This window comes from Dasypus novemcinctus, chromosome 8 (genome assembly GCF_030445035.2).
Source record: "Dasypus novemcinctus isolate mDasNov1 chromosome 8, mDasNov1.1.hap2, whole genome shotgun sequence".
In the NCBI taxonomy this organism is placed as follows: Eukaryota; Metazoa; Chordata; class Mammalia; order Cingulata; family Dasypodidae; genus Dasypus; species Dasypus novemcinctus.
This window is the reverse complement of record NC_080680.1, coordinates 23,078,606-23,104,121: the sequence shown is the minus strand read 5'-3', so window position 1 is coordinate 23,104,121 and position 25,516 is coordinate 23,078,606. Positions and strand designations below refer to the sequence as shown.

Genomic DNA, 25,516 nt, shown 5'->3' with positions numbered 1-25,516 from the left:
GACTGCAGTGCTGAACTCTGGGTTACACCCATGAAACACCATTTTAGAGAAAAACGCTGCCCAAATATGTGTTTTATGACATATATTGGTATACCTATACCATGAAAAAACTTAAGACTAGTAAAGAAAGCATCTTTTACAAATTTTTATCAATGTGTTCAGATGTTGAATTTTTTTATAACCTCTTCACAAAGATTCTATAAACCAAATAATCTGAGCTTGTTGAAAAGGACGAAATGAATTCAACATTAGATATAGTTTTTATTTGTTTAATTTGATAAATGTAGAATGTAATGGTTTTCAAGGCAAATTCAGGATTATTTCAGTCACAACCCAACACCTAACATGATTCTGAAGAACAGACTTATCTTCAATATCTACCCTCCCCCACACAAACACATCTATAGAAATCCATGTATATATATTAGTTTTCAACAACTCAGGACCACAATAATCTAGAATTCAGATTTTATACTCTGACACGCTTCAAAACTACCCATTTATGCAGGTTATTACCATAAGGAGATAAAAATTCATGCAATGATACTGAGTTTTAAGTAAATCCAACATTTGATAATTCAATGCTATATAAGTGCACTGAATATCTAAAATAAAACAAGTGCCAATTTTATTATGAATTAATAACACATTTATTGTCTTGAAACCAAACTGGCTCAAGTTATTTTTGTCTCTGAGTCAGCTCTCTAGAAACTCTTCTCTCGCAAATTTCCTGTTTAATAAAAACCAAGATATTTCATTTCTTCTTTGCAGTTAACAAGAGATGGCAGAGGGCTCAAGGTAGGTATGTTTTTGATAATTCAGAGTCAGAAAGTACTTCTTCTTGAACAGAAGGTTCATAATCTCCTGAAATTTCGGCCAACTCAATATCTAACTCATCATTACTTTCTGCACTATAATCAACTTCTTCAAGGAATCGAGGTTCATCTTCATCCAAAACATAAGTAGTAGGGCTGTAGCCAAAGCACAGAAAACATACAAGATTTCATTAGATTTAAAGTTCTAAAATTAGGTTACTTCACCATTCATTTCAATATAATCTAAGCAGTTTGCATTAAATTTTAAAATGTTATCCTAATGAACAAGCTAAGAGATTTATAATAGTTGAACGCTCTTGTATTGACAATGAATGGCAAAATTCTAATTTTAACTATATTAGAAGAGTGTTAATATATCTCCTATAATTAGAGAGCAACAACGGACTTTCTCATTAGGTTACTCCTTTGATGACTTCATTAATTTGCAGGCTACTAAGATTTATTTCTGAAGTTCTAGTTTAATCACTAAATCAGGGACGAGATAATTTCAACAGGCTTTATAAGAAACTGTGGGTATTTAATTGGCTCCTTGAGAAATGAACTGAAACCACTTTTTCTGTCTATAAAGTGATTATTGCTATAAAAACAGCCCATATACCTGTTTCCAAAGTTTCCATAGTCAAGGAAAAAAAATGAACAAATCAACACACTATATCCAGATTAATTACTTCCCTTGAGGATACAGAATATTTGCTTAAAAACACTAAGTGCTTCTAAATATTTAACTAAGTAGGTGGTTTGGAATGAAGACAATCTTTCCCCTAGAGTCTAACATTTCCTATCTTTTTCAAAAATTAGTCTGATTTTCTTCCCATTTGTCAGATTTTAGACATACACATACATGTACACATAACACACAAAATCATATATAAGAAACATAGAGCAACATTTACATGTCCCCATTTCACATAGCTGTGTTTTGTTTGTATAACACTTGCTTCCAAAAAAGGATTTCAAATAGCTGATATAATTAAAAGCTATAAAATCAGATAATGAAAATGTATAATAATCTATTGAACAGAAAAGCTGATGTCATTAGTCACTTACAATGAGAGAATTACTGCTGCAACCAAATATTAAATTCAGTTTAGATATACGTAAGGTAAGGCAAAGGTCAAGTTAATAGATTATATGGTTCTAATTTTCCAAGAAGAGAAAGCAAAACTCATCTGGAGAGATTATCTTCTGTCCTAGAATTGCTTTAATCTTCTTCATTGATGAAAGGAGAAAATATATTGCAAAAACCACCTTATCTTGTATAACAACTTCCCCTTAAAGTTCAGAGCTTGCACTATGATAGAGAGGTCTTGATAAATTATGGTTATGTGAGACATTACAACATTCTCAACACTCACAAAACCAAATTCACAGTTTTGAATTATGCAACTAAAATATTTAGCATCAATTTCTTAGGTCTTTAGGGAAAAAAAGTTAAATAAAAAGATAATTTGTCGTTTAAAATGACTGTATGATTTCTGTCTTTCAAATTACAGTGATCCATATTTCTACTCCGTAACCTTGGTGCTTCAAATTCTTAGAGGAGCCCAAGGTGGCACTTATAACAGATGAAAACCAGCTGAAGCAAAGGAGTGGGGCAGTGAGAAGCTAAGGAGAAAAAAAAGGGAAAAATGACCAATCTCTTGGCACACACTTGCTTATTTTCTTGCTGGAGGCTGTCATAACAAGAAGTAAATATGATAATGGAACATGCAAAGGAGACAGATTTGCTCAAAAGCCATGCACTAGACTGGTTCAGGAGCTGGGGAAACTGACCCGGACCGTAGAAGCTGGCTCCGAAGAGATGGGGCACAGTGGCCAGCGCGTAGATGCCCAGCAGCATCACAGGTCTCTCAACAGGTAGAAAGAGTACAAAATCCATGCGGTGGGCGGGCGGGCGGGCAGGCAGGCAGGCAAACATCGTTCAGGAGAGCTACAGACGGCAGAATTCCAGTCCCAGGGAAACTAGCATAAATTAAACTGGCTGCAGGGAGCCCAGCCCCTGCTGGAGTTGGAGCAAGGCTCTAGCTCTACATGAGGAGCTGAATACTAGGACGTTAATCAAAACAAACTAAGGAGAAAGGCTTAAAGAAGTCTAGTCTTAGATAAGCTGAGTCAATCACGGAAACAGGAGAAACATTTAGGAGCAACAAATTTGCCCCGAATATAGGGCCAAATAAGCTCCTAGACAACAGGGAGACTCGAATGCTGGTGTCAGATTCTGACTGCGTTTTTAAGACAAAGAGGACAACCTGGAATGGAAGCTCCTAGAAAATTTAAAGAAATCTCATGACAAGGAATGTTCACAGGTCTAGGTCCAGATAATAATTTGATCCTGTCAGTTCCTGATCTTGGCTCATTCACAAGGCAACTGGTATGAACTCCATTCATCTCCTGGCTTCACCCTTTTTGACAAAAGAGTAGACCTGCTTTACACATTTTTCCATTCCTGTAACCCACTCCACCCTGATATCTGACTCCTGTTTCTCCAGGTCCTAACAAAAGCACATTTCTAGCCTCAGCTCAAAAACAATATTAATAGGACAAAGGATGAGGAAGTTAGTGGCGGGAAGAGAAGTATGCACAGAGATGTGGGAGGGAGAAAGAAAGAGATCAGTGGATACTGGTTTAAGGATCTAGGTGAAGAATGAGATAGGGAAAAGGGAAAGGGCAGAAGATTACTACCCCTAACACTCCAGTAAAATCAGCCTTCATACTGCTAAGTCCAATTGCCATTTTCCAGTCCATTTTTACTAGATCACTCTGCTGCACTTAACATATGATGAAAATTCTGATACCCTTGTCTTCTGGCTTGCTTCATTTTCTCTGTCCTTTCTCAATGTTGTCTCTTCTCAATGTTCCTCATCTTCTGTTTTTCCCTCAAACAGGTCTTTCTAAAAATGTACTCTTGGCCCACAGCTCTTCCCATATTATATGTATGCCCTCTTTGAGTGAGCTCAGCTACTGTAATCTGTATTCTGATAAATTTCCCAATTCAAATTACGAGCCCTGACTTCTCCCTTGAACTTCTCTTGTATAGCAGCATGTTCAAAGAGAATTCATTAGTTCTCCCCACCAAGCCTGCTCCTCTTCTGTGGTCTTAATAGTATTCAGTGAGTCATCCAAGCCAAAATTCTCAGTAAGCAAGTCCTGCTGATCAATCTCCTAGCCACTCATTCACACTTTGTATTACAAGCCTTCACTGACATTGTGTAGTCTCATCTGCATTCTGCACATTCTGCCTGATCACTCAGTATACAGTTGAAATCATCTACTTGTGTGCCTATCTCCTCACTACTAAATCATAAAGCCCTTAAGGTCAGGAACTGTGACTTACCCATCTCATCACCGCCTGTCAGCTCCCAGAAGCACCTGACACATTATAGGCACTCAATAAAAGTGTGCTCAATTTCAACTCTAGTAGAAAACACGGGGTTCACAAGAGCATCAATTTTTATATCCCATTCATTTTACTTTCATGAAAAAAGTTAAGGCACAAGACCAAACATAGCAATTCATCTTTACGTTTATTAATAATTCCAACATGTTTAGAGCACTTTACAACTTACGAAATGTCTTCATATACATAAATTATCTCATATGATTCTCACAATAACCTTCACTTAAAGGAACGACTTTAAGGAAATGTGCACTATATTTATAAAAACTTGGTCCCTTTACAACAGCAGATAAAAATTCAAATATTGTTTTAAACACAAGAAAAAGTCTAATCGAGCATTTAGTTATTTATCATTATTATTTTTCTACCAATATTTCCCTGTTCCCCTCATTTTCTTCACAAAGATTTACTCCTTTATCCATGTTTTTATTTCATTCTCCAACAGCTGCCTTATATATTTCTGCCTTTACATCCTTCTATTCTGAATTTTAATATTCAGGGTAAAGATGACTAAACCAAAAACAATTCAATAAGAAACTTTTCATGCTAAAAGAGAACAGCATTTTCATCCAAAAACAAATCCTCCTCATGCTGCTTCAAAGACAAATATCAAAACCTTCACCCAAAGGGTCTTGTCACAGGATGAATGTATTGAAATTCTCTGCTGTGTGATGTCATATGATGCAGAAAAGGTTTATAATCCCAACTGATTTCTAAAAAGAACAGAAAAAACTCTGCTTCATTCAGATTCAAAAAGTTTTCTGACTACACTCATGTCAAACTATTAAGCACTACACAAAATTAAACCTAAAAACTCATTGTCCCTCTCATACTTACACCATCCTACTTCCAAGAGCTGATTTTACATCCAAACTGTTACCTGTATGTACATGCATGATGGAAAACATACACTAGATATAGAATTGGAGATGGAGATTCTTGGTCTGTGCCTCCACTCCTCTACTTACCAGCCACATGACCCTGAACAAGTCACTTACTCTCTCCAAGAACCAGTTTTCTCATGTGCAAAGCAAAGATAACAATATCAGCCTCAACAATCTCACTGTCTACCTCAAATTAGGTAAAAATGTGAAAACATTTTTTCAGCACTTAAGCTCTACAACAAATATAAAATGTTACAACCATATTAAAACCTATCTTGTTAAAGTAAAAGTATATCAACCTTTCTTAGTTCCCAAAGAGTCCAGACAATAGGCTGTCCCCTTACATCAATAGGACTAAAAATTCTCCCTCTTCCTTTCTAACTTGGAATCCTTCTTTAAATCTGCGCTCTTATGCAAATGTAAGAATAACCTATCTGTTTGAAGATAGTATAAGATATTACATGGGAGAATTTTTTAAACTAATGCACAAATAGAAAAATATTCAATTGTCCAAATGATCAACAATTTATGAAGTGCCGATTATCTGGTTTTTGTATGTGTTAAAATGTCAGGTAGAGTGTGAAAGGAGAAGTCTTCCTACCTACACACATACTAGATGACATTTTATTTAAATAAATCATATAATTTGATTCCTCTCTTTAAGAGGTAAATATATCATTTCCTAAATATCACAAAGTAAACAAAATTATCCACAGAAAATATAAGCCATATATTCTGTCAGTCTTAAGTGACTCCAGTATACACAGACATCCACACTACTAGTGTGCAGAATATCTAACAAGGGAATATTTATTTGAGAAAAAAAAGATGCTAATTTACTCATAGTTTTGTTGAAAAGAAAGTATAACAAAGCTGCCTCTGGGAAACAGTAATTAATTAAGTTGCTGAAATCCACCTTAGATTGCTCTTGATCTAAAAACATTCCTAATATATAATGAAAATGTTAAATGACAGATGCATTACCCAAATAATGTAGGAGAACTTCCAAAACTGAAATCATTACATTTCAGTAATTGGTGTATATACTTGGAGGATGCATTATACAATGAGAAGAGCAGGGGATTTTTGATTTAGACCTGGATCCAATTCCTGATTTTGTCCAGAATTACTAGCAGGATGACCTTGAGTAAATTAATCTCTCTGAGCCTCAGTTTGCACACATACGCAAAGGCTTGTTATATCATCTCTCTCTCTGATCATTCATAGAATACTAGAAGCTGAGATAATAAAACAGAAATTCAGAGTAATGGTATGTGTATAAGGGGTATCTATGACCACCCAGATTTAATGTTCTGCTAGGAGGACTCCCAGAAGTCAGCATAGAATTGTATTCACATCTATAAGTTATTACAGAAAAAGGATACAACACAAAATCAGCTAAGGGAAATGCATATGGGGTAAAATCCAAAGAAGACCAATGTCACTCAAGGGCAACTGCAAAGAGGGAGAAAAGTCATCAGAGTTCAAAGATCTTAAAGGATTGGAAGAGAGTAAAAAACTGGAGCTCAGAGCTGCCAAGGCAACCAGAAATGAAGCCAAGTCCCCTGAAAGGCAGATGCAAAGAGATGTAACCCCAATACTAGAGTGTTCCCCAGAGGAATTGACAAATTCTTAAACTACATAGTCAAAGAGATTAAAAAGCAAAGTAGGAAGTAGCAAAACAAACAAAAGAGAAAACAACAGAATTTTTAAAAAATCTTGTGTGCTAAGGAGAAAAAAAAATGGAGTTCAGCTGGGACAGAAGAGTCCATTCCATAAATGGTGCTGGGAGAACTGGATATCCATATCCAAAAGAAAGAGGACCTCTATCTCATACCTTATACAAAAATTAACTCAAAATGGATCAAAGATCTAAATACAAAAGCAAGACTCATAAAACTCCTAAAAGAAAATACAGGGAAACATCTTCAAGACCTGGTGATAGGTGGCAGATTCTTAAACTTTACACCAAAAGCATGAGCAATAGAAGAAAAAGTGGATAAATGAGACCTCCTCACATTTAAACACCTTTGTGATTCAAAGGACTTTGTCAAAAAGATGAAAAGGTAGCCCATTCAATGGGAGAAAATATTTAGAAACCATATGCCATATAAGTGTTTGATTTCCATGATATTATAAAGAGACCATACAACTGAACCATCAAAGAGCAAGCAATCCAATTAAAAAACTGGCAAAAAACTTAGACATTTCTCCCAAAAGGAAATACAAATGGTGAAAAAGCACATGAAAAACGTTCAATATCACTAGTTATCAAGGAAATGCAAATCAAAAAAACAACGAGATATCATCTCACATCTTATAGAATGGCCATTATTGAAAAAAAAAGTGCTGGAGAGGATGTGGAGAAATAGGAACACTCCTTCACTGTAGGTGGGAATGTAAAATGGTGCAGCCTTTGTTTGTGGAAGACAGTCTGGTGATTCCTCAGGAGGCTAAATAGAGAACTGCCATATGATCTAGCAATCCCAACTGTCATATGATTCAGCAATCCCTCTACTAGGAATATACCCAGAAGAACTAAAAACAGTGACACGAACAGACATTTGCACACCAATGTTCATAGCAGTGTCATTCATAGATGTCAAAAGATAGAAAGAGTCCATCAATCAATGAATTGCTAAAATCAAAATGTGGTATACACATATGATGGAATATGATATTATTTTAACAAGAAATCAAATTAGGACACAGGATAACACAGACGAACCTTGAAGACATATGCTGAGATAAGTCAGATACAAAAAGACAAATATTGTATGGTCTCACAAATATGAACTATATACAAAAAATATATACAGTTATAACCTATAGTAGAGCAATTAGGGCTGAGAAGGGGTACTGATGCTTAATGCAGGAAAAATTTTTAATTAGCTTGACTGTATAAGTGTGGAAATGGATAGAGTTGATGGTAACACATTATAGTGAGTATAACACAGTTGATTTATAAATGGGAATGTGGCTAAAGGGTAGTCTAGGAACGTAAATGTCATTTGACAGAAAGCTAGAGAATAATCTAGGGACTGAATAGCCTAGTGAGCCTGGAGGTGGATGAGGATTGTGGTTAACAGTACAAATACAAGAATGTTCTTCTATGAACTAGAACAAATGTGCATCACTATTACAGAGTATGAAGATGCATGGGAAAATACAATGAAACCAGTTTATGGACTATAGTTAACAGAAATATTGTAATATTCTTGCATCACTGTCAAAGAAGGTACTTTGTTACTTATAGGGGCTGATGGAAAAAATATACCAAATGTACCCTTTACAAAATAGTGGTAATAGTCTGATGATGTTCTCTCAAAATATGTAAGAAATGTACCACAACAATGTAATGAGTTGGTGGAGGGGTGTTATATGGGAATTCTGCACTTAAGCATGATTGTTTTATAAATATACAAATTCTCTAATAAAAATATATATAGTAAAAATACATTAGAGGAATTTAACAGAAATTTGAATAGATGGAAGAGAGAATTAGTGAAATCAAGGACAGAATATCTGAATTTGAAAAGACAAGAGGAAAGAATGAAAAAAATGGAACACAGTCTCAGGGAACTGAATGGTAATGTGAAAACCACAAACACATGCATTACTAGTGTCCCAGATGGGGAAGAGAACAGAAAAGGGGCAGAAAGAATAGTTGAGGAAATCATGACCAAAAACTTCCCAACTGACATAAATATCACTACTAAAGAAGAACAACACATCCCAAACAGAATACATCCAAATAGACCTATGCTGACACTTATGTTCAGAATGAAAAATACCAGAGATAAATAAAGGATTACAAAAGTAGCAAGAGAAAAGCAATGCATAACATACAAGGGAACCTCAATAAGGAAAACTGCTGACCTCTCATCAGAAACTATGGAGGCAAAAAGGCAGTGGTATGATTAATTTAAGGTACTGAAAGAAAAAACTGCCAGCCAAGAATTCTGTATCCAGCAAAACTGTCCTTTAAAAATAAGGATGAGGGCTCAAGCAGTTGGACACCTGCCTCCCATATGGGAGGTCCTCAGTTTGGTTCCCAGTGCCTCCTAAAGAAGATGAGCAGACACAATGAGCAGATGCAACAAGATGACACAACAGGCAGGGAATGGATGTGACTCAAGTGGTTGGGTACCCACCTCCCACACAGGAGGTCCTGGGTTCAGTTCCTGGAGCCTCCCAAAGAAGGCAAGTGGATGCAATGAGCAGGCACAACAGCAGATAATGAGCAGAAACAACAAGTAGACAGATGAGGGAGCCACTGTGGGGGAGGGGGAATGAAGATGAGTTTAAAGTATTCACAAGCAGAAACTGAGAGAGTATGTTACCAAAAGACTATATTTACAAGAGATACTAAAGGAAGTGCTACAACCTGAAGGAAAAAACAAGGGCGAGAGACTTGGAGAAGAATGTAGAAATGAAAATTATTAGGAAGGGTAACTTAAATGATAAAAAGACAGACAATAGTAAGATATGACAATGGAAAGCCAAATGATAAAATGAAGGAAGTAAGTAATAACAGTAATAACATTGAATATTAATGGATTGAGTTCCCCAATCAAAAGACATAGACTGACAGAATGGATTAAAAAAATACGAGCCATCTATATGCTGTCTACAAGAGACTTATCTTAGACACAAGGATACAAGTAGGTAGAAAGTGAAAGGCTGGGAAAAAGATATTTCACACTTGCAGTAACAACAATAAAAAAAGTTGGAGTAGCTATACTCATATTGGATAAAACAGACTTAAAAGGAAAGCTGGGAAGTGGACTTGGCTCAATGGATAGAGCATCCGCCTACCACATGAGAGGTTCACAGTTCAAACCCAGGGCCTCCCTTAACCCATGTGGAGCTGGCCCATGCACAGTGCTGATGTGCACAAGGGGTGCTGTGCCACACAGGGGTTTCCCCTGCATAGGAGTGTGCCCCGTAAGGAGAGCCGCCCGGCACGAAAGAAAGTTCAGCCTGCTCAGAAGTGACACTGCACACACGGAGAGCTGACTCAACAAAAAGAGACATAGATTCCTGGTACCACTGACAAGAATAGAAGTGGACACAGAAGAACACACAGTTAATGGACACAGAGAACAGACAACTGGGGTGGGGGATGGGAAGGGGAGAGAAATAAATAAAAATAAATCTTTAAAAAAAAAAAAAAGAAAAGCTGTTACTAGAAATAAGGAAGGGCATCATATAATAATAAAAGGAATAATCCACCAGGAAGAAATAACAATTATAAATTCCTATACACCTAACCAGGGTGCCCCAAAATGCATGATACAAACACTGGAAAACAGAAGAGAGAAATAAATGTCTCTACAATAATAATTGGTGGGAAACAGATGAGGCTCAAGTGATTGGGCTCCTGTCTACCATATAGGAGGTCCAGGGTTTGACTCCTGGGGCATCCTGGTGAAAGGCATGCTGACCCATGAGGAGTGCTGGTCCATGTAGACAGACTGCTGGCTCGTGCAGGAGTGCTGGCCCATGTAGGAGAGCTGGCCCGCGGAGGGGTGCTGGCCTGTGCAGAGAGCTGGTGCAGCAAAGTAATGCAACAAAAAGAGATACAGAGGAGAAGACAATAAGAGATGCAGCAGACCAGGGAGCTGAGGGAGCACAAAATATTGAGTGCCTCTTTCCCACTCTGTAAGGTCCCAGAATCAGTTCCTGGTGCTGTCTAAAGAGAAGACAAGCAGATACAGAAGAACACAAAGAGAGCAGACAGCAAGCACAAAACAACATTGCGGGGGGGGGGAGGTAGGAAAAAAAAAAAAAGAGTTGGAGACTTCAGTACACCACTCTCAGCACTGGATAGAACATCTAGACAGGATAAATAAGGAAACAAACAGCTTGAATAATATGATAAATGAACTAGACCTAACAGATATTTATAGAGCATTACACCCCAAAACAGCAGGATATACATTCTTTTCAAGTGCTCATGGACCTTTTTCAGGATAGACATATGCTGGGCCACAAAACAGGTCTCAATAAATTAAAAAAGATTGAAATTAAACAAAACACTTTCTATGGTCATTATGAATGAAGCTAGAAAGCATTTAAAAAAGGGAAAGTTCACAAACATATAGATATTAAACAACATATTAAAACAATCAGTGGGTCACAGCAGAAATTACAAGAGAAATAAGTAAATATATTGAGACAAATGAAAATGAGAACAAAACATATCAAAACCTATAGGTCACAGCAAAGGCAGTGCTGAGAGAGAAATTTATAGGCCTCAATAATTACATTAAAAAGAAGAGCTAAAATCAAAGGCCTAACTGCATATCTGGAGGAACTATATAAAAAGGACAGCAAACTAACCCCAAACCAAGCCAAAGAAGAAAAGAAATAATAAAGATCAGAGAAGAAATTGAGAATAAAAAATGAATAGAATCAACAAAACCAAAAGTTGGTTCTTTGAGAAGATTAACAAAATCAACAAACCCTTAGCTAGACTGACAAAGCAAAAAAGAGAGAAAACACAAATAAGTAAAATCAGAAATGAGAGGTGGGACATTACAATAGAACCCACATAAATAAGAGAGCTCATAAGAGGATACTATGAACAACTGTATGTCCAAAAAATGTAGACAAATGGAGAAATTCCTAAAACACATAAACAACCTATATGGACCCTAGGAGAAATAGAGTCACAAGGGGAAGCACAAGTGAAGAGATTGAAACTCATCAAAAAACTCCCAAAGATGAAAAGCCCAGACCAGATGGATTCACAGGTGAGTTCTACAAATCAGTCAGAAATAATCTAACACCAGTCTTGCTCAAGCTGTTCCAAAAAACTGAACAGAATGGAATACTACTAAACTCATTCTAGGAAGCCAACACTACCCTAATATAAAATTAGCTAGAGATACACAAAGAAAGAAAATTACAGACCAATTTTTCTGAAGAAAATAGATGTAAAAATCCTCAGTAAAATACTTGCAAATTGAATCCAAACAAACATTAAAAGAATTATACAACACGATCAAGTGGGTTTTATACCAGGTATGCAAGGGAGATTCAAGAAAATCAATTTGCATAATAAACCAAATTAAATTGAAGAAGAAAATTACATGATCCTCTCAATTGATAACAGAAACGGTATCTGACAAAATACAGCATTCTTTCTTGATAAAAACACTCCAAAATATAGGAATAGAAGGAAGCTTTCTCAACGTGATGAAATTCATATATGAAAAACCCACAGCTAGTGTTGCACTCAGCTGTGAATGACAAAGTTTTCCTGCTGAGATTGGGAACAAGACAAGGATGCCCACAGTCACCACTGTTATTCAATATTGTGCTAGAAGTTCTACCTAGAGCAATTAGGCAAGAAAAAGAAATAAAAGGCACCCTCGAAATTGGATAGTTTTGCTAATGTAATATAAACTGGACTTTAAAGCAAAAGGTATTACCAAAGAAAGTGACCTTTCATAAAGATAAAGGGGTCAATCTACTAGAATTATACAATTTTAAAAATCTATGCATCTACTTATATGACTTTCAAATATATAAAGCAAAAATTAACGGAACTAAAAGGAAAAAACAGATACATCCATACCCATGGAAGAACTTACACATACCTCTATTTAGTAACTGATAAAACAAGCAGACCAAAAAAACTGATAATGATATGAAGGATCTGATCATGATTAACAATTCCATCAGAAATAAATGAAGCACTGCACTCAACAATTAGAGAATATACAGTCTTTGCAAATGTGAATGGAATGCTTATTGACTGTATTCTTCCTTATTCTGATATGCTCTAATTCTTATTTTGAAGTATCAAATAGACACTTGTGTGAAAGCATTAACTTCACACTTCCAAAAGGCTACCAAGAAAATACATATGAATATTTATAAATATATATATTCATTAAATTCCTTGTATAGGCAGATGTGGCTCAAGCAGTTGAGTGCCTGCCTCCCACACAGGAGGTCCTAGGTTCAGTTCCCGGTACCTCCTGAAAAAAATAAAAAGAAACAACAAACAAACAAATGAAAAAAACAATTCAGGGAAGCCAATGTGGCTCAGTGGCTTCCCACCAAAAAAAAGGCAGTCCCGGGTTCAATCCCCAGCCCCTGAAACCTCAAAAATAAATTCCTTGTATAGTGTAGGCTTAGATACTAACAATTATTAACTTGATACCTATCTGGATCTCAAATATTAGGTTCATTTACTTCTCCCATGTGGGGCCTTGGAGTTATGTACCCTAGAAAAACATATTCTTAAACCTAATCCATTCCTATAGGTGTGAACCCACTGTAAATAGGACCATTTGATGAGATTACTTCAACTAACTCAATCAAGATGGATCTTAATCCTATTACTGACAGCCTTATAGAGAAACACACACATAGAGAGTGTGTGTTTTAGTTTTCCAGCTGCTTAAAGCAATACACCGTAAAATGGTTTAGCTTGAGCAATGGAAATTTATTCACTTATGGTCAGTGTCAGTTAAAATGTCCAAATCAAGTCATTATCAAGGCGATGCTTTCTTTTTTCTTTGAGAGTTTGAAGTTATTTTATTTTTTGAATTTTTTTTTATTATTTTTTAATGCTACATTAAAAAAATATGAGGTTCTCATATACCCCCCACCCCCCTCACCCCACTCCTCCCACATCAACAACCTCTTTCATCATCGTGGCACATCACTGCATTTGGTGAATACATTTTGGAGTGCTGTTGCACCACATGGATAGTGGTTTACATTGTAGTTTACACTCTCCCCCAGTCCACCTAGTGGGCCATGGCAGGACATAGAATGTCCAGCATCTGTCCCTGCAGTACCACCCAGGACAACTCCAAGTCCTGAAAATGCCCCCACATCACAACTCTTCTTCCCTCTCCCTACCTTCGGCAGCTACCAGGGCCACTTTCTTCACATCAATGCTACAATTTCTTCCATTACTAATTACAATAGTTCCATAGTAGACTATCAGTAAGTCCACTCTAATTCATACTCTATTCCTCCATCCTGTGGACCCTGGCATGGTTATGTCTACTCCCCTTCTATATCAAGAGGGGGCTTAGATTCCACATGGATGACAGATGCAATTCTCCTGCTTGCAGTTGTAGGCACTTTTGGCTCCCTGGTGTGGTGGTTGACCTTCTTCATCTCCCTGCTAGCTGGCCAGGGTAAGTCCAATAAACCAGACAGTAGGAGTTGGAAGTCTGCTGAGGCTCAGGGCAATGCTTTCTTTCTGAAGACTGTGAGTGATCCTTGGTTCCTCTACCGCATGGTAAGGTACATGGCGGCACCTGCTGTTCTCTCACTTTTCTTCTGGGTTGTCCTGTTTTCAGCTTCTTGCTTCCACTGCTTTCTCTCTGTCTGAATTTCTTTTTTTTTTTTTAAGATTTATTTATTTATTTATTTCTCTCTCCTTCCCTCCCCCCGGTTGTCTGTTCTCTGTGTCTATTTGCTGCATCTTCTTTGTCCACTTCTGTTGTTGTCAGCGGTGTGGGAATCTGTGTTTTCTTTTTGCTGCGTCATCTTGTTGTGTCCGCTCTCCATGTGGGCAGCGTCATTCCCGGCAGGCTGCACTTTCTTTTGCGCTGGGTGGCTCTCCTTACAGGGCGCACTCCTTATGCGTGGGGCTCCCCTACACGGGGACACCCCTGCGTGGTACGGTACTCCTTGTGCACATCAGCACTGCGCATGGGCCAGCTCCACACGGGTCAAGGAGGCCCGGGGTTTGAACCACAGACCTCCCATGTGGTAGACGGACGCCCTAACCACTGGGCCAAGTCCACTTCCCTGTCTGAATTTCATTCTCTTATAAAGAACTCCAGTAAAAGGATTAAAATCCATCCTGGGCCATGCCTTAACTAAGTAACATCATCAAAAGGTCCTGATTACAATAGGTTGACACACATAGGAATGGATTGGTTTTAAAAACATGATTTTCTGTGGAAACATACAGTTCCAAACCACCAGAGAGAGTCATGGGGAAAAGGTGAAAGTCAACAGAAACCAGAGAAGCCAGAAGAGGCTTCGTGTACATAGCCATGTAACAGAAAAGCCAAAGACCAAGGATTACCAGCGGCCAGTCCTGAAATGCCACAATATTCTGGGAGAAAGCACCACCTTGAGGATGCTTTGATTTTGGTCCTCTCCTAGCCTCAATACATTCCTATTGTTTAAGCCAACTCATTGCATGGTATTTGTTTTTGCAGAAGGAAACTAAAATATCCTATGATAAGCTTCGAAGTCTTCATTATAATCAAATCTAGCCTGGAATCCTGAAGTGCTCACATTAGCCTCAAATAATTTTTATGGATGATTTCAACATCCAGCAAGAGATGCTCCATGTAATTAGTTTGGGAATAATAGCATTTCATCTACTTAGCACAAACACAAATGGTTCATTTTTAGTTCTAAGCAGCTATTATTTCCAGTGGACTAGAAGTCATGAGATAAACTTCAATTGCATTGCATGATTTATCTGCCTAGAAAATATTCCAATAGGAGTTACAGGAATGAGAATTTTCTACTTAGTAGCATTAAATTACTCTCAAAAAACACAAATCAGAGTCAAGTATATGCATCAGTCATTAAAAAGGATGACCTTCTTTTAAGGTTAGCTTGATTAAATGGTAAAATCTGTACATTAAAAATAAAGCGCATTAACACTAACAGGCTTTATTACACAGCTAGAAATTACATAAGATATTGATATAAAAATAAATGATATCTATTACTTTAATTTTTGCAGAAGAAAAAAGTTTCTACATACTTATATACAAACACTAGCTACACTTAAAGAAAGTATGCATAATAGAGAGGTTAGTATTTCATTCCAGTGTTAATGGTCTGTACCAATCATTACCTTTGTACGACTCTAACAATAACTTCTACCCAGTCTCTCTTGTAATGGTGGGGACAGGAGTAAAGGCCTTAACCAAGGAATCTTATGATGCTACCTGGCCCAAAGACCCATTCTCATTCCCTTACCTTATTAAAAATGTACCTTAACTTTATCAAAACACATCAAATTAGATTTTTTTAAAAGTATTAATGTAAAATATAACAAACATCAAGTATATTTTAAAGGCTTTCTCCAACTTCAGTCCCATTTATTTATTAATGGCGATAGGAACAATTTCTTATAAAACTTCTTAATGTCCTTTCTGTATATAAAACTATATACTGAAGCATTTCTTAAGAGCTATTACTTTAAAAATGATTCCAAATACTGGATCAAGATCACCAGGCTTCGAGCCCCAGAGAAGCTTTGAACAACCAGCAAAAACTGGCAGAAACATCTTGCTCAATGTTCTAGGAAATAGTTAACGGATTTCACTAAGAGGGTTGGCACTGAATCAAGTAAAAGGCAACTTAAAAGTGGAGGAATCTCCCGGAGTCCTGGCTGGCCTCTCCCCATTCCCTCAGAGCCCTTGTTCCCAGTACAGGCCACTGTCTCCAGTTCCAGAGGTACAGGAGTAATAATCATGAACATATTGGGAACATGCATAACTGACCCAGTCTCTGTTGTAGTGGCCTAAGAGACTGAACCAGGATACCTGTCACAGACATGCTATCCCAGAACCTGGCCTGCATGTAGAAGGCAAATCACTGAGTTCAGCTAAAGAACACTGTGGGAGAACAGTCAAGTTGTGGCTGTCTAGGGCAAGGGATAAATGGCTGTAGGGCATGCAGTACACAGGACCATGGGAAAACTGTTTCCTAGGGAAGAGGGGATATTTGTAAATGTCTAAATAAGGGAACTCCTAGGACCAAATATGCATCCCCAACCAAGACACATACACAGAAGGGACCAGAGAGGCCCCTAAGCTTTAGCCTGAAGCTATTTTCTAAACTCTCTATATAATCTCTGAAGGAGATCATTCATATAGGTTAATCTGCAAAAACTGGGAAAGACGTTTTCATTTTTTCCTTTTTTTTTTTTGTCTTAGAAGGAAACAGGAAAGAGGTAAACCTTTACAACCTTGGATCTAGTGATGGATTCTTAAATATGATATCAAAAGTACAAGCCACAAAAGAAAAAATAGGTAAACTAGACTTCATCAACATTAAAGACTTTTGTGTATCCAAGGATACTATCAAAAAAGTGAAAAGATAATCTACAGAATGAGAGAAAATAGTTGCAAATCAACCCACAATGAGATACCACTTTATATCTACTAGGATGGTCATAATTACTTAAAAAAACAAAAGAGTGAGGATGTAGAAAAATTAGAACCCTCGTGCATTGCTGGTGGGAATATAAACTGGTTTAGCTGCTACAGAAACAGTTTGGCAGTTCCTAAAAATAGCTAAATATAGAATTATCATAAGACCTAGCAATTCCAATCCTAAGTATATACCCCAAAGAATGGGAAACAGCTATTCAAGAAACAGATACTTCTACACAAATGATAGTAGCAGTACTATTCACAAGAGCCAAAAGATGGAAACAAACCAAATACCCATTAATGGATAAATGGATAGACAAAATGTGGTTTATCTATGCGGTGGAATATTATTTGGTCATGAAAAGAAATGGCATTCTTATACATGCTCCAACACTGAAAATGAAGTAAAGAAACCAGGCACAAAAAGTCACTACATATGACTGCATGTATTTGAAATATTCAGAATAAGTAAATTCATAGAGAAAGCAGATGGTACCAGAGGATGGGAGGAGATGTGGAGTGACTGTTTAATGGGTACAGGTTCTCCTTTGGGGTGATTCTGGAAATAGATAAATGTTGCACAACATTGTGAATATATTAAATTCCACTGAATTCTACACTTGAAAATGATTAATCTTATGTGAATTTCACCTCAATTAATTAAAACACCCTAGGTTTACATACTATATGATTATTACAGTAATGAGGCTTAATCTAAACAGATGTCTTTTAAATCACAATAAAACATTAGATAGAGGTTGATAGTTTTCAACTTCACTTTCCTCACTTCCCTTAAACTTTCTTGCAAGTCATACACTTCTTCTACATGCCCAATATACTGAAACTTAGTCACCACTGCAATATCCTAATGAGAAGTTTTATTACATGTTTTGTGAGTTTCATTGTCAAACCCTTTAAAAATGAAGCTCACTGACATTGTTTAATAGTTAGGTGACAGGTAAATTGAAAACAGTTTTTATGAAGCACAGAATACTATAGCTGTTAAGCACAAAATACTGTAATCTTTTATATTCATTCTACCAGCATTCCCAGCTTTGACTTAAAAGAGAAACACCCCCTAGGGAAAACATAATGCCAATTTAATGTTGCAACATACGGAATTTTTAGTATACAACAAACACAATTGGGTTAAATTAAAATGATTTATATGTGGTAATTTCTAATGGATGCCCTGGGATAAAAAACATTTAATTTTCAACCTCAAGCTTCAATGAAAAGGATGTTCTATAACTTTTGGATAAACAAAGTAGATTTAATATAAGCATCTATTTCTGACCCCTCTTCAAACGCCACTAAAGTGAAAGAAAAAGAGTAACTTTAAAAAAAACAAAGATAAATCCACAAGAAAAATGATAACTGGAGAAGAGAAAATAGCAAAGAAGACATATCAAAAAAATGTTGGAAGATCCAAGACAGATGGATGGAAGTAATGGGGCTTGAAGTCCAACTTCCTTCATCACTTTGCTAGGTACCTAAAGAAAAACGCTGATTTGCATTATAAAGTTCTAGAAAAGTTCAGAAATTGGAAACACTGGTCATCTACCAAGAAGAGGTCTTTCTAGATGGAGCTGAAAACAGAAGAAATGGTTAAAAGGTTCAGAGAGAGGAGTCCTGTACATCCTTGGTTAGATTTATTCTTAGGTACTAAAGACCTTTTCTGGGACAGGCTATTCATATAGGTCAAAGAGGAAGAAGTAAATTACTCTTCCAGAAATGGAGGGAGAAAGAGGGTAAGGGAAAATCTGTTAGCTGAATGTTAAGTCCTACTGAGCTTCCAGAATTCTAGCTACTGAGCTTATTATATTCCTAAGGCAATATTTTTCAAACACCCTTAAGTATCTTTTTAGACTTTTTCTTAATCTTCTTCCCATGAATTTTTTTTTTTAAAGGAGGTACTGGAGATTGAACCCAGGACCTCGTACATGGGAAGCAGGTACTCAACCACTGAGCTACATTGGCTCACTACTGAGAATTGGGTTTTTTTGTTTTAAGGAGGTACTGGGGATTGAATGCAGGACCTCATACATGAGAAGCAGGAGCTCGACCACTTGAGCTATATCAGCTCCCCATCATATGAAATTTAATATAACAGGTACAATGCATATCTTTTTATGGTATGTTTATCTGTGTCTTATAATAAAAGAGTTAAGATTTTGTCCACAGCACCTAAAGATAGTGACTTACCTGAACCCTGTGATTTTGGAAAACAGCATGAGTTAAGAAACCCCCACCCATTCTGTTACTGCCCAAGTCAGCCTAAACTTCTTAGCCTATCTAAACTCTAGACAGGCTTCTTCCAGTCTCTAGGCTCCTTACTGTAACCGAGGGTTAACAATTAACAAATAATTATGATTGTTAAATCATTATATAGATGCCTTTATATTATAAAATAGCAAAAAGTTAATACCTGAAATTACTGAGGCTGGCTAGAGTGGTCCCACTCCTCTAGCCAGCACACTCTAGACAACCTCACCCGTATGCTTCCTATTGTGATAATAATTCTAGATTGAGCACACCCTTGAGTATGTTTACTATCAGGATGGTAAACACTCCACCCTCCCGTTAAATATCCATCCGGAAAACCTTGCCATGGACCTCTAATCTGTACTTTCCTATCTCAGAACCTTGATCTCTGAAAAAGAATGTTATTTTGTAACTCCCCCTGGTTTGGGGTATACTCCCAGCTTGTTCAACCCCTTAATGTTTATTAATGAAGGAACCTATGTCCAGCTCCACCCCAATTACTCATTAGCATCTGTATGTTATAAAATCTGAGAATTTCTGCATATCAGAGAGGCAGTTTTGGTCCATTAGGCCACTGTGTTCCATTGCCTGTGCAATCAATAAAACTCTCTCTTTCTCCCTGTGTCTCAGGAATTTAACATACACCTGGAGAAAAGAACCCACTTTTGATCAGTGTTATTATCTCTTCTACTCTGGCCCTTTGAGAATCTAGATGAAACATGTTTCATCTGGCTTCCACAGTAAACTCATCTCCTACAGAACTCTTCCATTAGCTCATCCAGTCCTTAGAACTCTCTTGCCTTCTTCTTAAGGGATGTTGAGCCCTCTCTCCATTACTGTGATATCCTCTACGGTCTCTCTCTCTTCGCTATGACATTTAACTATGAAAAAAGTCATCCTTGCCCGTTTCACATTGCTTGGTACAATTTTTTTGTTGATATACCCCCAACCAATTTTCACTCCCTTGGAGGAGATATTGCCTACAGAACACCTCTCCTACCCTCAGAATGCATCCCCCTAAGGGCAAAAGATTGGAAGACTCCTCAGGGCAGCAATTAATATTTCAAGGAAAACAAAACAGGAAAAATGGTGAAAATTAATATTTATGGTGATCCTCATGAAAAGAATCCACTGTGAGGCCCAACTGTCAACCCTGCTTTTCAGTGCTTCATTAAAATAAGGATCAGCAGGTATTAGAGGACAGGCTTTGACATGAAAAAGGTAAAAAAATAAAAAAAATAATCCAATAGAACCTAAATAAGGCCGGAAGTAGAAAAAAACTTTGGGAAAGGGGGAAACTTCATATTGTTACAGAGAATAAAAAAGGACATTTTAAAAACAAACTTTCAGAGAACTAGAAAGTTCTTAGAACTTAAAATAAGGTAGCAGAAATAAAAATTGAAGAGTCAGGATATAAATTAATACAAGGAAACTTCTCATTAAGTGAAAAATAAAAACAGGAAAATAAGAAAATTAGTTCAGCCCAGGAAGTCTAATTGTTTGTTCAGTTTTTTTTTTGTTCAAGAAAGAAAACGAAGGGAAAGAAATCACTAAAGGAAAGTGTTGGAGACCAATTGTCTTAACAGGAATGTATAAGATTGGAATTGCAACTATCAGTGCGAATTCACGGTTTTCACATTACATTTGTATGTTTATGTGTATGCATGTGTATATGTATATGTGTAAATGTGTATTTAAATATATTCTATAGCTCTGTCCCTGAAAGGGCCTGGAAATGATGACAGCACAAATGCAATGAGTACAGCTAGCACTAGATTTACATGTAAATACCATTCTCATTACAAGGAATCAGGAAGCCTTAAAGAAATGGCTAATTCCAGGCCTGGGATAAAGAACAAAGATGAGCCTGAAAATTCTACTGTGCCAGAAAGCAAGGAAGTGCTCAAAGAATGATGGGGACATGTGAAAACGTACAGATGTTGTTTGAGGAAGCCAAATCAGGGAAAATCTGAGCTTCAAAATAAATAATGACAATAATAGATTAAAATAAACTGAATAAAATTAAAAGAAATCATGAGGTCAGTATAAATAAATTCTAAAATGAGTAAATAGAAAGTTTGTTGAGAAATAGGATATTTTTGTAGTTTCACAGTATATCCTGACAAAAATACTCATTAATTTCAAAATTTTAAAGACTAATTACATACCAGAGAAATCTGGCAGACACCACCTTATAATCAAGTGATCAAAGTGAACGGCCTAGTAACAGGACAAAATAAAACTGAACACTACCATAGGGTGCAAGGAGAAGAACATGTCTCTATGACATGCTGCCAAAGATGCATAACCTCAACATCATCAGCAGGAGATGCAGAAAAACTCAGACTGAGGGTCTGTAATCTTCAAAAGCACCAAGATATGAAGTCAAGGAAAAACTGAGAACTGTTTTGATCCCCTGCTTTCAGTTCTTTTGGGTATACCTGGTGGTGAAATTTCCAGGTCATAGAGTAATTCTATATTAGCTTTCTGAGGAACCACCAAACTGTCTTCTTCAGTGGCTGCACCATTTTATATTGCCACGAGCAATGAATGTTTCTAGTTCTCCACATGCTCTCCAACAGATATGTTATACCAACGTTCATAGCAGCATTATTCACTACTGCTGAGAGATGGAAGAAGCCCAAATGCCCATCAACTATGGATAAATAAAATGTGATACATACATACAATGGAATATTATTCAACTATAAAAAGGAATGAAGTCCTAATACATGTGACAACATGGATGAACCTTGAAGACATCATATTGAGTGAAATAAGCCAGACATAAAAGGACAAATATTATATGATCTCACTGATTTGAAACAATTAGAATAAGCAAACTCATAGTCAGAATCTAGAATACAGGGTACTAAGGAATGGGGTGGAAATAGGGAATAGGAAGTTAAGGCTTCAAATGTACAGGGTTCCTATTTAGAATGATAGAATTATTTTGGCAAGAGGTGGTGGTGACAGTAACACAACATTGTGAATGCAATAACAGCACTGAAATATATATCTGATTGTGATTAAAAGGGGAAATGTTAGACTGCAACATGTAACATGACAGGAAAATATCTGGGATTCCTACTGGTGATAAAGACACAGGTACTGCTAATACTATTAAGGCTTATTGTCTACATTTTATAACTCCACTAGAGGTTAGTAAAAATAAAGATGAAATTTTTATTCCATTCAAGTTCATGGACACCCTGAATCCTTAGCTCTTTTATTGATGACGGTAAAAGGTTTGTAGACTATAGGTTAGAAATATATTAATTAGAACTTAAAAGGATAGAGATTGAGAGGTGAAGAATTTTGTCTGTTTTTTATTATTTAAACAATGAATATGCTCTAATAATGACTGAAGTGATAAATGCACAACTGTGTGATTATACCAAACACCATCGATTGTACACTTTGGATGAACTGTATGCTTTATTAATATGTATCAGTAAAATTGTTTTGTTTTAAAAAAAAAGAAAAAAACTTAAAAGGAAGTTGTTTAAATATTACCAAGAACAACTGGCAATCTTGATATTCATTTCCATTATTGCTTAGCAAGCACAAGGGTAGAATACAGGTGATCACTTGTTTAAATTATCACATTTGTAAAGAATAGAGTTCCAATTAATGTTTTGCAACACATAAAACTCCTACACTAATATATGTAACAGCACATGGCAAAAAATTAACAAATATGATGACAAGTTAATATTGAACAACAAAAATCATGAGGTTCTATAAAATACTATTCTTATCCAGACCCACCAAATTAAGAATCATGATACTGAATCTCTGAACTTGTAACTGATAAAATTTTATGTATACTGAATTTTAGGAGAAAAAGATGACCTATTTAGAAGACCATTTGGCAGACGTAGTTAAATGATTGAAAGGACGCTAAATTAGCTATTTTAAAGGATGTATCAGAAGGTTAATTGAACAGTTATTTGACATGTGTAGACATCAACGAAATAAAATTTCTTTTGAATAACAAATCCTGACTTGAAGCCCTCTTAACCTAGATAGCTGATATAAGTGTTCTAATACTTAGATTATTTATTTTTGGGTTAAAAGTAAATCATTATTCTTTACTTGTAATTGGAATTCGGATCATTAAAAAAAGAATTCAAAATATAAGGATAGTTCCTTAAAGTCTCATCCAAAAATCAACATTAAAAGAATCAAGATTATCACAATTTGAAACAAATTATTAGATGTGTAAAATTAATTATATTCTAAAAATTTCTTGTCTGTCAAAATCTCAGTGCCTTACCTCTGCTTAATGATTTAAATGAAGTCTAACAGTGAACTATTACTCAATAATAGAATAAAACAAGTTTATCCCACCTAGTTACTTTGCAGCTCGATTCAATCAAGTCATTTTCAAACTCAAGAAGGTTGGAAGGCATATTATATTCTAATGGGGATGTCATTCTTTTCAAGCGTAATAAACCAATGCAAAATTTTGCTCCCATCTCTTCCAATTCTCGAGTACCAATCTGTAAGCCCTAGAAATAAAGCAATATTATAGATACAACTAAAAGGTTTGCTATCTTTTGGCAGCATTTCATTAAAATTATATAAAAGAAATGTATAACTATATTAATAAAATAAAGAGTTTGGTATTTTATATAGAACTAAGACTCTACAAGCACAATGTCTTAACAATAAACAATTACTTTAGGTCACAAAGGAAACCAACTGTCCTAAGAGACCATTTCTACAATGTCTATTCTCAGTCAATGTTAATGCAAACTATTTTCATCAACACTCTAGGAAGAGAAAGAAAGATGTGATAATGTTACTCTTGGAATTCTTGTGTAAAATTATATAAACAAGGTCCTGCTAGCATTCCTTGTATTCATCACTTTGAATGTCAATGTTGAAATAGTATAGTACTAAAATCAAGAATCCAATAGCTATACTTGAACGCCATCTTAAAACTGTATGTCAAAAGAAAATGGTAAGTTAAAAACAACAAAAAAAGTTACTATGAATATTTATAGGTAAAAAAAATTCAAACATATCTAAGCCAATGAGGTAGTAGTAAAATAAGTTACCATGTTCTATGTTAATTAAGAATGCCCATTTCAATTTGTCTACTTTAAAAAAGAAAATCTTACAATAGCCCCTTATCCTTTTTTAAACAAAATCTTCCCAATAAACAATATAAGGTTTACCAAAAGTTAAATGTTACCACATAAAACCATAAAAACCAACTGTAAATCAAGACACTGCTTATCATTTAATTTTCAGATAAAAATGAATCTCTAAAATAAGTGAAATCCTTATACCAAAAAAGGGTGGGTGTAGATAGGTTGTCAATTGGAAAGAAGGTACTCTAAAATTGTTTTCCAATAACTAGACTGAGTTTCTAAAACATAACTGAAGAGAACGAATAGTAAAAACTGTTACCCTACACAAGGTACATGGCTTTATAATAATATTTTTGCTTGTTTGTTTAAATAAAGGCTTTGACTATCTTCCAAATATTCTAGCAAATGCGACCTAATTGACTTTACTAGAATATCAGTTTGCTTTCTTAATTTAAAAATTTAGAGTCTACACCTATTTCTGAATTAGTTCATGGAAAATGAAACTAAAGATTATAGTCTAAAATTCATTAACACATTCTTGAAGAACAGAACTGTTTATTAAAATATTATTAGACTCACAGCTTATTAGCATTAACCAATTTGAAAAGTATAAACATTATGATCAAAGTCTAGAATTTTAGACATAAAAAATTGACTTAGTAAATACTCTACTCCATAAGAATTTTAAGTCAATTTATACTCTATTAAATCATATAAAAAATAAATACATATTTTTCAGGTATCCATCTTATTTTTAAAAGTTAGAGTAAAAGCAAAAGCAATTTTTAGAAAACTAGTGTAACATTTTATGTTGCTAAATATATTTTAGCTATTTTCAAAAATTTGACAAAGCAAATTTATCAAAAGC

The 25,516-nt window shown here is 35.8% G+C and overlaps 1 protein-coding gene across 6 annotated transcripts in view; it reads right to left on the bottom strand.

Moving 5' to 3' along the window:
* Positions 1 to 244: 244 nt before the first annotated feature.
* AGTPBP1 (ATP/GTP binding carboxypeptidase 1) overlaps positions 245 to 25,516 on the bottom strand; it is a 255,124-nt gene continuing 229,852 nt past the window's right edge. For 3 of the 6 annotated variants that reach the window (XM_071216649.1, XM_058301576.2, XM_058301583.2), the window contains 2 exons: positions 23,900 to 24,060; positions 245 to 971 (listed from right to left, as the gene is read on the bottom strand). In XM_071216649.1, the coding sequence (XP_071072750.1) occupies positions 794 to 971; positions 23,900 to 24,060 (339 nt within the window). In that variant the 3' untranslated portion in view covers positions 245 to 793. Of the gene's footprint in view, positions 972 to 4,341; positions 4,947 to 23,899; positions 24,061 to 25,516 lie in introns of those variants that run through there. The other 3 variants (XM_071216650.1, XM_058301581.2, XM_071216651.1) reach the window with 1 other exon arrangement.